The sequence below is a fragment of the Scyliorhinus torazame genome, chromosome 5 (genome assembly GCF_047496885.1).
Source record: "Scyliorhinus torazame isolate Kashiwa2021f chromosome 5, sScyTor2.1, whole genome shotgun sequence".
Taxonomy (NCBI): Eukaryota; Metazoa; Chordata; class Chondrichthyes; order Carcharhiniformes; family Scyliorhinidae; genus Scyliorhinus; species Scyliorhinus torazame.
This window is the reverse complement of record NC_092711.1, coordinates 88,893,144-88,906,548: the sequence shown is the minus strand read 5'-3', so window position 1 is coordinate 88,906,548 and position 13,405 is coordinate 88,893,144. Positions and strand designations below refer to the sequence as shown.

Below are 13,405 nucleotides of genomic sequence, written 5' to 3'. Positions count from 1 at the left end.
GTTGGCTGATGGTCGATGGAGCAGGAGCTGGGTCACATGGACAAGATGAGCTCTGAGAGGGCATGAGGGGAGATGGGAGAGAAACTAGAGAAAGATGTGGGTTCAGGACTCGGGAAAGGATGAAATTTAGAGACAGTTTGGGCCGGTGGGCTCGTGGAAGGGAGGGAAGCAGCAGAGGCAGCTGATCGGATTTACTCAATCTCAGTCACAAAGAAGCTCCACAAGCTCCTCACACTTCTTGTTGGAGGTGAGGATGGAAGAGACAGGGGACAGCGAGAGTACTTCAAAAGGAACTAACTTGTGTCAGAGATATTAAAACTTTTCAGCACTCTGCGTATTTAACACAAATCTAATTTATTTGACTTTTAGCCAGAATATTAGCCCTTGTAAATGGGCTGGAGTTTGTTATCAGCAGAAAGAGACCCAAATGAGACCCGAATGTGAGGAACAGCAAAATCCAATCACTGTGGTTATTTGTGGCCTCGTTGGTGCTGCTGCAGGTTGGATAACTGAGTGAATTCCTTCCCACACTCAGAGCAGGTGAATGGTCTCTCCCCAGTGTGAATTCGCTGGTGTGTCTGCAAGTTGAATAATCGAGTGAATCCCTTCCCACAATTGGCGCAGATGAACGGTCTCTCTCCAGTGTGAACTCGCTGGTGCTTTTGCAGAGTGGATGAGTTTGTGAATCCCTTCCCACACTTGGAGCAGGCAAATGGCCTCTCCCCAGTGTGAATTCGCTGATGTGCAGTGAGGTGTGATGATCGTCTGAACCCAGTCCCGCAGTGAGAGCACCTGAACGGTCTCTCGTTGGTGTGAACACGTTGATGGCACTTCAGATCCCAAGAACTTTTATAGCACTTCCCGCAGTCTGCACATTGGAACGGTCTCTCTCCAGTGTGAAATCGCTGGTGAATCCGCAGGTGGGATGACTGAGTGAATCCCTTCCCACACTCGGAGCAGGTGAATGGTCTCTCCCCAGTGTGAATTAGCTGGTGTGTGGACAGAGTAGATGACTGAGTGAATCCCTTCCCACACTTGGCGCAGGTGAATAGTCTCTCCCCAGTGTGAATTCGCTGATGTAAAGTGAGCTGAGATGATCGTCTGAACCCAGTCCCGCAGTGAGAGCACCTGAACGGTTTCTCGTCAGTGTGAACACGTTGATGGCTCATCAGATCCCAAGAACTTTTAAAGCACTTCCCGCAGTCTGGACATTGGAAAGGTCTCTCATCAGTGTGAACTAGCTGGTGTCTCAGCAGGAGGGATGACTGAGTGAATCCTTTCCCACACTCTGAGCAGGTGAATGGTCTCTCCCCAGTGTGAATTCGCTGGTGCTTCTGCAGAGCGGATGCCTGAGTGAATACCTTCCCACACTGAGCGCAGGCAAATGGCCTCTCCCCACAGTGAATTCGCTGGTGCTTCTGCAGGTTGAATGACTGAGTGAATACCTTGCCACACTTGGCACAGACAAATGGCTTCTCCCCAGTGTGAATTCGGTGATGTGCAGTGAGGTGAGATGAGTTTCTGAACCCAGTCCCGCAGTAAGAGCACCTGAACAGTCTCTCGTCAGTGTGAACTTGCTGGTGTGCCTGCAGGCCGGATAACCGAGTGAATCCCTTCCCACATGTGGTGCAGGTGAATGGTCTCTCCCCAGTGTGGCTGCGTTGATGAGTTTCCAGCTGGGATGGGGAAGTGAATCCTTTCCCACAGTCCCCACATTTCCACGGTTTCTCCTCAGTGCGACTGCATTTGTGGCTTGTGAGGCCTGATGACTGACTGAATCCTCGTCCACACACACAAATCATGTACGGTTTCTCCCCACTCTGAACGATGCTTTTTCCTTCCATGTTCAAAATCCACTGATATTCAGGATCTGATAAATTGAGGACTCTGTCAGATCCCGATGTGATGCTTGGTTTGATTTTTCGGACTTGGAATCCTCCACTTCGAACACCCTGTGAAACTGATTTAAAAACAGAAAATAGGGAGTGAGAGAGAACCCACAAAAACACAGTCAGGTTGTGAAATTGAGCTGAATGAATCTGGTGATTTGTGGGGCCGGCACTGGGAAAAAGTGACCAGGAAAACTGCTGGATTGTCATAAAAACCCAACTGGCCTCTTTGGGAGGAGAAAGAGGTGAAGAGGGATTTTGTATATCTACAAGACATGTTAAGGGAATAGTTGGCAAAAAAATTTCAATCTTGAGCTTCATAAGCAGAAATATTGATACCAAAACTATGCTTCTGGTGGCATGGTGATTAGCACTGCTGCCTCACAGTGCCAGGGACCCGGGTTCAATTCTGGCCTTGGTGACTGTCTGTGTGGAGTTTGTACTTTCTCCCCGTGTCTGCGTGGGTTTCCACCCGGTGCTCAGGTTTTCTCCAACAGTCCAAAGAAGGGAAAGTTAGGTGGATTGGCCTTGATAAATTGCCCCTTAGTGTCCAGGAATGTGCAGGTTAGGTGGGGCTATGGGGTTACAGGGACAGGGTAGGGGTGTGGGCCTGGCAGGGTGCACTTTCAGAGAATCAGTGCAGACTTGATGGGCCGAATGGCCTCCTTCTGCACTGTAGGAATTCTATGGTTCTAATTCTATTCTATGAATCTTTATAAAGCTCTGGTCACCACCCTCCAGGAAGGATGTGAAGGTTCTTGGAGAAGGTGCAGAGGAGATTTACCAGAATGGTTCCAGCAAAGGAGGTTGAGGGGAGATTTGATTCAGGGACACAAGATTATGCCAAGTTTCGATCAGGTGGACAAAGAAACTTTGTTTCCATTCACTGATCGTACAAGCAGTCGGGACACAGATTTAAAGTTTTGGGTAAAACCTGGATTGAACTATATAAGATGCTGAGGGGTCTTGACAGGGTGGATGTGGAGAGGATGTTTCCTCTTGTGGGAGAATCTGGAACAAGGGGGTCACTTGCAAAGTGAGGGGTCACCCATTTCAGATGGGGATAAGGATTTGTTTTTTTCTTGAGGGTTGCAAGACAGGGGTGGCATAGTAGTTAGCACTGCTGCCTCACAGCACCAGGGACCAGAGTTCAATTCCCACCCTGACTGTGTGGAGTTTGCACTTTCTCCCCGTGTCTGTGTGGGTTTCCTCGGGGTGCTCCAGTTTCCTCCCACAGTTCAAAGATATGCAGGTTAGGTTGAATCGGTTAGGATTGTATCCCATAAGACATAGGAGCGGAAGTAAGGCCATTCGGCCCATCGAGTCCACTCCGCCATTCAATCATGGCTGATTTCAACTCCATTTACCCGCTCTATCTCCATAGCCCTTAATTCCTCAAGAAATCAAGAATTTATCAACTTCTGTCTTAAAGACACTCAACGTCCCGGCCTCCACCGCCCTCTGTGGCAATGAATTCCACAGACCCACCACTCTCTGGCTGAAGAAATTTCTCCTCATCTCTGTTCTCAAGTGACTCCCTTTTATTCGAAGGCTGTGCCCCCGGGTCCTAGTCTCCACTGCTAATGGAAACAACTTCCCTACATCCACCCTATCTAAGCCATTCATTATCTTGTAAGTTTCTATTAGATCTCCCCTCAACCTCCTAAACTCCAATGAATATAATCCCAGGATCCTCAGACGTTCATCGTATGTTAGGCCTACCATTCCTGGGATCATCCGTGTGAATCTCCGCTGGACCCACTCCAGTGCCAGTATGTCCTTCCTGAGGTGTGGGGTCCAAAATTGCTCACAGTATTCTAAATGGGGCCTAACTAATGCTTTCTAAAGCTTCAGAAGTACATCCCTGCTTTTATATTCCAAGCCTCTTGAGATGAATGACAACATTGCATTTGCTTTCTTAATTACGGACTCAACCTGCAGGTTTACCTTTAGAGAATCCTGGACAAGGACTCCAAAGTCTCTTTGCACTTCAGCATTATGAATTTTGTCACCGTTTAGAAAATAGTCCATGCCTCTATTCTTTTTTTCCAAAGTGCAAGACCTCGCACTTGCCCACGTTGAATTTCATCAGCCATTTCTTGGACCACTCTCCTAAACTGTCTAAATCTTTCTGCAGCCTCCCCACCTCCTCCATACTACCTGCCCCTCCACCTATCTTTGTATCATCGGCAAACTTAGCCAGAATACCCCCAGTCCCGTCATCTAGATCGTTAATATATAAAGAGAACAGCTGTGGCCCCAACACTGAACCCTGCGGGACACCACTCATCACCGGTTGCCATTCCGAAAAAGAACCTTTTATCCCAACTCTCTGCCTTCTGCCTGACAGCCAATCGTCAATCCATGTTAGTATCTTGCCTCGAATACCATGGGCCCTTATTTTACTCAGCAGTCTCCCGTGAGGCACCTTATCAAAGGCCTTTTGGAAGTCAAGATAGATAACATCCATTGGCTCTCCTTGGTCTAACCTATTTGTTGTCTTTTCAAAGAACTCTAACAGGTTTGTCAAGCACGACCTCCCCTTACTAAATTCATGCTGACTTGTCCTAATCTGACCCTACACTTCCAAGAATTTAGAAATCTCATCCTTAACAATGGATTCTAGAATCTTGCCAACAACCGAGGTTAGGCTAATTGGCCTATAATTTTCCATCTTTTTCCTTGTTTCCTTCTTGAACAGGGGGGTTACAACAGCGATTTTCCAATCCTCTGGGACTTTCCCGGACTCCAGTGACTTTTGAAAGATCATAACTAACGCCTCCACTATTTCTTCAGCTGTCTCCTTTAGAACTCTAGGATGTAGTCCATCTGGGCCCGGAGATTTATCAATTTTTAGACCTTAGTTTCTCTAGCACTTTCTCCTTTGTGATGGCTACCATATTCAACTCTGCCCCCTGACTCTCCGGAATTGGTGGGATATTACTCATGTCTTCTACTGTGAAGACTGACGCAAAGTACTTATTTAGTTCCTCAGCTATTTCCTTGTCTCCCATCACAAAATTACCAGCGTCATTTTGGAGCGGCCCAATGTCTACTTTTGCCTCCCGTTTGTTTTTAATGTATTTAAAGAAACTTTTACTATCATTCCTAATGTTACTGGCTAGCCTACCTTCATATTTGATCCTCTCTTTCCTTATTTCTCTCTTTGTTATCCTCTGTTTGTTTTTGTAGCCTTCCCAATCTTCTGACTTCCCACTACTCTTTGCCACATTATAGGCTTTCTCTTTTGCTTTGATGCATTGCCTAACTTCCTTTGTCAGCCATGGCTGCCTAATCACCCCTCTGATAACCTTTCTTTTCTTTGGGATGAACCTCTGCACTGTGTCCTCAATTACTCCCAGAAACTCCTGCCATTGCTGTTCTACTGTCTTTCCCACTAGGCTCTGCTCCCAGTCGATTTTCGTCAGTTCCTCCCTCATGCCCCTGTAGTTACCTTTATTTAACTGTAACACCTTTACATCTGATTCTACCTTCTTTCTTTCAAATTGGAGATTGAATTCTACCATATTATGATCACTCCCTCCTAAGTGCTCCCTTACTTTAAGATCTTTAATCAAGTCTGGCTCATTACATAACACTCAGTCCAGAATGGCCTGTTCCCTCGTGGGCTCCATCACAAGCTGTTCCAAAAAGCCCTCCTGTAAACATTCAATGAATTCCCTTTCCTTGGGTCCACTGGCAGCATTATTTACCCAGTCCACCTGCATATTGAAGTCCCCCATAATCACTGTGACCTTGCCTTTCTGACATGCACTTTCTATTTCGTGGTGCATTTTGTGTCCCCGGTCCTGACCACTGTTCGGAGGCCTGTACATAACTCCCATTATGTTTTTTTGCCTTTGTGGTTCCTCAACTCTACCCACACAGACTCCACATCATCTGACCCTATGTCATTTAGTGCTATTGATTTAATTTCATTCCTAATTAACAAGGCAACCCCGCCCCCTCTGCCCACCTCCCTGTCTTTTCGATAGGTTGTGAATCCCTGGATGTTTAAATGCCAGTCCTGAACCCCCTGCAACCATGTCTCTGTGATGCCTACCACATCATACCTGCCAGTCACAATCTGGGCCACAAGCTCATCTACCTTGTTCCGTACACTGCACGCATTTAAATATAGCACCTTTAATTCTCTATTGACCGTCCCTTTTTGTTTTCTTAGTGTGGTGGACCTTGGTTTACTGAGCCTTTCCGTACACTGTGTCATATTTTGTGGGATGGGGACTATCGTAACCTCTCCTGAGTTTTGTCTTTTCGTGCTTTTTTTGTATTCCTAAGCAGCTACGCTTCCCACTGATTACTTCACCTCTTGGTTCCCTGACTTTCCCTTCCCCCCCAATCTTTAGTTTAAAGTCCTATTGACCACCCTATTTATTCTTTTCGCCAGAACACTGGTCCCAGCTCGGTTCAGGTGGACACCATCCCAACGGTATAGGTCCCCCCTGTCCCAAAACTGATGCCAGTGTCCCATGAAAAGGAACCCCTCTTTCCCACACCACTCTTTCAGCCACGTGTTAACTTCCCTTATTCTTGCCTCCCTATGCCAATTTGCACGTGGCTCGGGCAGTAATTCGGAGATTATGACCCTGGAGGACCTGTTTTTTAATTTGAATCCTAGCTCTTTATAATCTCTAAACAGGTCCTCTTTCCTAGACTTGCCTATGTTGTTGGTACGACATGGACCACACCAACTGGATCCTCCCCCTCCCTCTCCCGTATCCTATCAAGCCGGTCAGAGATGTCCCGCACCCTAGCACCGGGCAGGCAACATACCATGCGGGACTCTTTATCCGGCTCACAAAGGATACTATCTATCCCCCTGATAATAGAATCCCCTACAACTACAACTTGCCTATTTACTCCCTCCCCTTGAATGGCCTGCTGAACCATGGTGCCTTGGTCAGCTGACTCATCCTTCCTGCAGCCCTGTTCGCCATCCACAAAGGGAGCAAGTGCCTCATACCTGTTGGACAGAGTCAAGGGCTGAGGCTCCTGAGTTCCTGACTGCTGGTTCCCTTTACCTGCCTGACTTGCAGTCACACCCTGCTGTCCCTGGCCACTGGCAGGATTTACTCTGACTGGTGTGACTGCCTCCTGAAACACAGTGTCCAGGTAAGTCTCCCCCTCCCGGATGTGCCTCAGTGTTTGAAGCTCAGACTCCAGCTCATCAACTCTGAGCCGGAGCTCTTCGAGCAGCCAACACTTACTGCAGATGTGGTCGCTGCAGCTCGCAATGGGATCTGCCAGCTCCCACATCAAGCAGCTCAAGCACATCACCTGACCAGCCATCACTAATTAATTAATTAGTTTAATTTAAGTTTACGAGTTTAGCTGTGTTTTTAAAAAAATTTGGGGCAGATTTGCTATCAACCACTCAGATCACAGCTTCCCTCTGACGTCACTTTTGGGAAAAAAACTGGAAAACAGGAAGTTTCCGTTAGGTTTTTATACTCACAGAGACTGCTCCTCCTCCTCCGAACGGCTCCCGAAATTAGGCCCGAAGAAAGAGAGAGAACAAAACAGTAGGGAAAAAGCACCTTCTCCCACTCTTCACCGAATTACCTCACTGCACCAAATTACCAAATTCTCACTCGGTCTGTATCTCTCTCACTCAGGCTGTGTGTCCTTGACCTGCGCAATGTATTCCAGTATTCGCTGGAACATAAAACATACAGTGCAGAAGGAGGCCATTTGGCCCATCGAGTCTGCAGCGACCCACTTAAGCCCTCGCTTCCCCCTCATCCCCGTAACCCAATAACCTCTCCCAACCTTTTTGGTTACTAAGGGCAATTTAGCATGGCCAATCCACCTAACCTGCGCATCTTTGGACTGTGGGAGGAAACCGGAGCACTCGGAGGAAACCCACGCAGACACGGGGAAAATGTGCAGACTCCGCACAGACAGCGGGGAATCGAACCTGGGACCCTGGCGCTGTGAAGCCACAGTGCTACCGTGCTGCCCCAAGTTCAAAAGAATGAGGGCGGATCTCATAGAAACCTCGAAACAGTGGGTGGCGCAGTGGTTAGCACTGCTGCCTCATGTCGCCAAGGACCCGAGTTCGATTCCGGCCCCGGGTCACTGTGTGTGTGGAGTTTGCATATTCTCTCTGTGTTTGTGTGGGTCTCACCCCCACAAATCCAAAGATGTGCAGGGTAGGTAGATTGGCCACTCTAAAATTGCCCCTGAATTGCAAAAAAAGAATTGGGCACTCTAAATTTATGTTAAAAAAAAAACAGGGCGAGACAGAGTAGATTCAGGACGGATGTTCCTGATAGTGGGTGTGTCCAGAAATAGGGGTCACAGTCTGAGGATACGGGGTCGACCATTTAGGACAGAGATGAGGAGAAATTTCTTCACCCACAGAGTGGTGAGCCTGTGGAATATTTTCAAGAAGTAGTTCGATACAGCACTTAGGGCGAAGGGGATCAAAGGATATGGGGGAAAGCGGGATTAGGCTATTGAGCTGAATCAGCTCTGATCATGATGAATGGTGGAGCAGGCTCGAAGGGCCAAATGGTCTCCTCCTGCTCCTATTTTCTACGTTGCTCCATATCTATGCATGTAAATGGTCCAGTAGGTATGAGGAAGAATGTTTTTACCCAGCCAGTGTCAATGCTGAAACTTGCTGCCTCTGATGGAGTTTGGAAATAGCCACAATAAATGATGTTTTGAAAAATTGGATAGAAACCCGAGAGAAATAAAGCTGTGAGGATACAGAGACAGAGCAGGAGAATGACTCTGACTGGATTGCTCCAGATAATAATAATCCTTATTAGTGTCACAAGTAGGCTTACATTAACACTGCAATGAAGTTACTGTGAAAATTCCCAAGTCTCCATACTCAGGCTCCTATTCGGGTACAATTTCGTTCGGCAATTTATGACCTTCCAGACACATTCATTTCAGTAATTTCAGATTATAATCATCACTCCAATATTTTTAGACAGTTGGTGCTGGTAACGGTTCTGCTTTTGCCATTTATACCTCACCTGGACCTGCCTTTTATTTCTTCTCGTGTCCTATTAGTTTATTTACTTATATCATTGTCACCCAGTTTTGTCTTGCACCATTATCCCCCTTGTCATTTAATCACTTCAGCCTCACATCCTCCCGAACTGCCCCCTCTGAAATGGCCCAGCAAGCCACTCAGTTCAAGGGCAATTAGGGATGGGCAGCAAATGCCAGCGACACCCACATCCCAAGGACAAATAAAGGAAAGTCAGCAGTTAGAAAGGCAAATGCAATGTTCGCATTCATTTCAAGAGAGCTACAATACAGGATGAATGGGGATGGGAAACATATCAGCCAGGATCGAATGGCAGAGCAAACTCGAAAACTCAATGGGCTGAATGGCATAATTCTGCTTCTCTATCTTTTTTTTAAAATGAGGGGATCTCATAGAAACATTTGTAAAAAAATTGTTGGAATCCATCCCAGACCTGGATACAGATCAATTGATTCTTGGAGGAGACTTCAATTGTGTTCTGGATCCTAAATGGACTGGTCCAAGCTGATTCAATCACATCAAAAACATGAAAAAGGGAATAAAACCAGACGGAACACCCGGCATCGACCCAGGCACCAGAAACAACGGCAAACCGGCAAAAGATTTTTTTAAACTATTCCCATCAGTAGATTGTAAAAGGATTACAGGACACAGATTTAAGATTGTGAATAAGATCTACAGGGGAGATAGGAGGTAGTCATTTTATACAGTGAGTGATAATGATCTGGAACACCATCCTTCCACACAAAGGTCGATAATCTCCAGATCCAGATCGCCCACTCATTGAAACATCGCCCGACAAAGACGACAAACGCGCATGCGCCCTGATGCACATCCAATAAAGATGGCGGCCGTTAACCCGAGCCGAACATGAGGAGCTGCAGCCCCGCTCGGTACAAACTGGGTCCCGGAAACTCTTTCCCGAGGATTGCAGCTTGCAGCAGCTTTTCACAACGTTTCCGCCCACCCCCGAGATCTCTCGCTCCCTCCATATTGTTAAACGCCTCTTACCAATGTCAGAATTTATGAAGAGCGGAGAATTTGGCACTCATCCAGAACTCCATTCGCGGGAGCGATGTGAACGGAGAATTACGGCCGTTGTTTCTGTCAGGATATTGCTGGGGTAAAAGAAAATAAATTATTTGAATTGTATTTTTGTGTTTGTATTGAGATCTTTCCAACCTTCTTTCTCCAGTGTAATATAGTTAAGTTTTCTTTGCCCGACTCCCGGCTCCATTCCTCCCTCAGCCCCACTGCTGGAAACAGCCGCTCCAACACGCCCAGACCTCCGAGCAAAGTGACACTGCGCATGCTCGATACACCGAGCAATGCGTCTGCGCACGGGGCTCCTGTGGAGTGCACAGGGCACATTCACAGGCGCAGTGAATGTTGGGTAATAGCCGCACCATTGACACCACAAGCAGTAAATACAAAATAACTTCGTTACCAACTGATAAAAATAATCAAACAAATTATTGTCAATAGGTCATCTATTTTCCATTTCTCAAGATGATTAAATGCTGCTCTCCTGTGGAACAATGCAGAACTTAAGGTTTTTTTCCCCCAATGGGTCCTTCCTCTCTCCTCCCCAAAAGATGCAAACTCTTGCTGGATTCAATCCCAGAATCAGTAATTCCTCTATCTTCTTCCCTCTTGCTCGTGATACTGAATGTTCAGTGTTTTCTAGAATGATCCAGCACAGATGTCACTTGGCACACCATGTCTATACTGACCCTGTACAAGAGCTGCCACTTTTCCTGGTTAAATTCCATTTGCCACTGTTCTGCCCATATAACCAGCCCATCTGTATCATGCTGTAATTTAAGGCTTTTCTCCTCGCTAGTTACCACACCAACAATTTTCCATCTGCAAACTTATCAATCATACCTTCACATATTTCAAGACCTCGATTTTATATATAATTACTCTTGGTGACTGAGGATGCAACAGGATCTCCACCAGCACCTGAACCTGTGCTTCCTTCCTTCGAGAGCTTTAATAGCTCTGGAGAAACAATGCTGAAAACGCTGGTGTTCTGGTCAAGGCTAATATGTGGGTGCTTCCTTGCCTGTCTCTGAATTTACTCCACTCCTGTTCACTCCCCAGTTATGTAATACGCATTGACCGTAATGACTGGGAAGAGTTTAGAACATAGAACAGTACAGCACAGTTCAGGCCCTTCGGCCCATGATGTTGTGCCGACCATTTATCCTAATCTCAGATCAACCTAACCTACACCCATTCAATTTACTGCTGTCCATATGCCAAAACTTCCTAATGTTTCTGACTCCACGCCCTCTGCTGGCAGTGCATTCCACGCACCCACCACTTTCGGTGTAAAGAACCTACCTCTGACATCTCCCCTATACCTTCCTCCAATCATCTTAAAATTATGTTCCCTTGTGACAGCCATTTCCGCCCTGGGGAAAAGTCTCTGGCTCTCCACTCTATCCGTGCTTCCCATTACCTTGTACACCTCTATCAAGTCACCTCTCTTCCTCCTTCGCTCCAGTGAGAAAAGCCCTCGCTCAGTCAACCTTTCTTCATAAGACATGCCCTCCAGTCCAGGCAGCATCTTGGTAAATCTCCTCTGTACCCTCTCCAAAGCATCTACATCATTCCTATAATGAGGCGACCAGAACTGGACACAATATTCCAAGAGTGGTCTAAGTAGGGTTTTATCATGCTGCAGCAAAACCTCGCGGCTCTTAAACTCAACCCCCCTGTTAATGAAAGCTAACACACCATACGCCTTCTTAACAATCCTATCAACCTGGGTGGCAACTTTGAGGGATCTCTGTATGCGGACCCAAAGATCTCTCTGTTCTTCCACACTTCCAAGAATCCTGCCTTTTAATCCTGTATTCAGCATTCAAATTCGACCTTCCAAAATGAATCACTTCACATTTATCTAGGTTGAACTCCATCTGCCACTTCACAGCCCGCTCTGCATTCTGTCAATGTCCTGTTGTAACCTGCATCAGCCCTCAACACTATCTACAACTCCCCCAATCTTTGTGTCATCGGCAAACGTACTAATCCACCCTTCCACTTCCTCATCCAAGTCATTTTTAAAAACTACAAAGAGCAGAGGTCCAAGAACAGATCCCTGCAGGACACTGGTCACCGACCACCAGGTGGAATACTTTCCATCCACTACTACCCACTGTCTTCTATTGGCCAGCGAATTCTGTATCCAGACAGCCAAATTTCCCTGTATCCCATGCCCCCTACCTTTCTGAATGAGCCTACCATGGGGAAACTTAGCAAATGTCTTACTGAAATCCATATACACCATATCCACTGCCCGACCTTCATCAATGTGTCTCGTCACATCCTCAAAGAATTCAATGAGGCTTGTGAGGCATGACCTGCCTATGGTTCATCAAACTATGGTTTTCTAAGTAATCATAAATCCTACCTCTCAGAATCCGTTGCAGTACTTTGCTCACCACAGACGTAAGACTGATGGCTCTGTAATTCCCAGGGATTTCCTTATTCCCTTTCTTGAACAGGGGAACAACATTTGCCTCCCTTCAATCATCTGGTACTACTCCAGTGTAGAGCGAGGACGCAAAGATCATCGCCAACAGCGCAGCAATCTCCTCCCTCGCTTCCCGTAGTAACCTTGGGTAAATCCCGTCAGGCACAGGGGACTTATCTATCTTGATCCTTTTCAAAATTTCCAGCACACCCTCCTTCTTAATGTCAACCTGTTTGAGTCTATTAACCTAGTTCACACTGCTCTCATGAGCAACAAGGTCCCTCTCTCTCGTGAATACTGAAGCAAAATATTCATTTGGGGCCTCCCACATCTCCTCAGACTCTAGGCACAAGTTCCCTCCACTATCCCTGATCGGCCCTCTTCTCACTCTGATCATCCTCTTATTTCTCACATAAGTGTAGAACGCCTTGGGGTTTTCCCGAATCCTTCCTGCCACGGCTTTTTCATGCCCCCTTCTAGCTCTCCTCAGTCCATTTATGAGTTGCTTCCTGGCTACCTTGTAACCCTCTAGAGCCGTGCAAGATCCTTGCTTCCTCAACCTTGCGTAAGCTTCGTCTTCCTCTTGACTAGCAGCTCCATTTCTCTTGTCATCCAAGATTCATTCAGCTTACCATTCCTTCCTCGTCTCAGTGGGACAAAACTATCCAGCACTCGCAGCAAGTGCTCCTTAAATAACCACCACATTACTGTTGTGCATTTCCCCACGAACAATTGTTCCCACTTTATGCTCCTCAGCTCCTGTCTAATACCTGCCAATCAGTCACTATCGTGACAACATGCCCACCAAACTGCATCATTAGGGCAGCATGGTAGCACAGTGGTTAGCACCATTGCTTCAGAGTCCCAGGGTCCCATGTTCGATTCCCACTTGGGTCACTGTCTGTGCGGAGTCTGCATATTCTCCCCGAAATACATGCTTGTTAGGTGAATTAGTCACCCAAACAGGCTCCAGAGTGTGGTGACTGGGGGATTTTCACAGTAACT

At 46.8% G+C, this 13,405-nt stretch overlaps 1 protein-coding gene across 2 annotated transcripts; it reads right to left on the bottom strand.

Annotated features, from left to right (window-relative positions):
- Positions 1 to 337: 337 nt before the first annotated feature.
- LOC140418848 (uncharacterized) lies at positions 338 to 10,228 on the bottom strand. 2 transcript variants are annotated; one of them, XM_072502482.1, is made up of 2 exons: positions 10,099 to 10,228; positions 338 to 1,960 (listed from the first exon to the last, which is right to left on the bottom strand). In XM_072502482.1, the coding sequence occupies exons 1-2, from the start codon at positions 10,151 to 10,153 to the stop codon at positions 471 to 473; spliced, it is 1,545 nt and encodes a 514-aa protein (XP_072358583.1). In that variant the 5' UTR covers positions 10,154 to 10,228; the 3' UTR covers positions 338 to 470. The 2 variants fall into 2 exon arrangements, with proteins under 2 accessions (XP_072358583.1, XP_072358584.1); XM_072502483.1 differs by having other exon boundaries at positions 9,928 to 10,224.
- Between the last annotated feature and the right edge of the window lie 3,177 nt (positions 10,229 to 13,405).

Excerpts from the sequence above, each read along its gene's own strand:
- LOC140418848 (XM_072502482.1), bottom strand. The coding sequence starts at position 10,153 with ATGGAGCCGGGAGTCGGGCAAAGAAAACTTAACTATATTACACTGGAG. Across the intron at positions 1,961-10,098 it reads TATTACACTGGAGAAAGAAG|TTTCACAGGGTGTTCGAAGT; the intron begins GTTGGAAAGATC and ends TTTTTAAATCAG.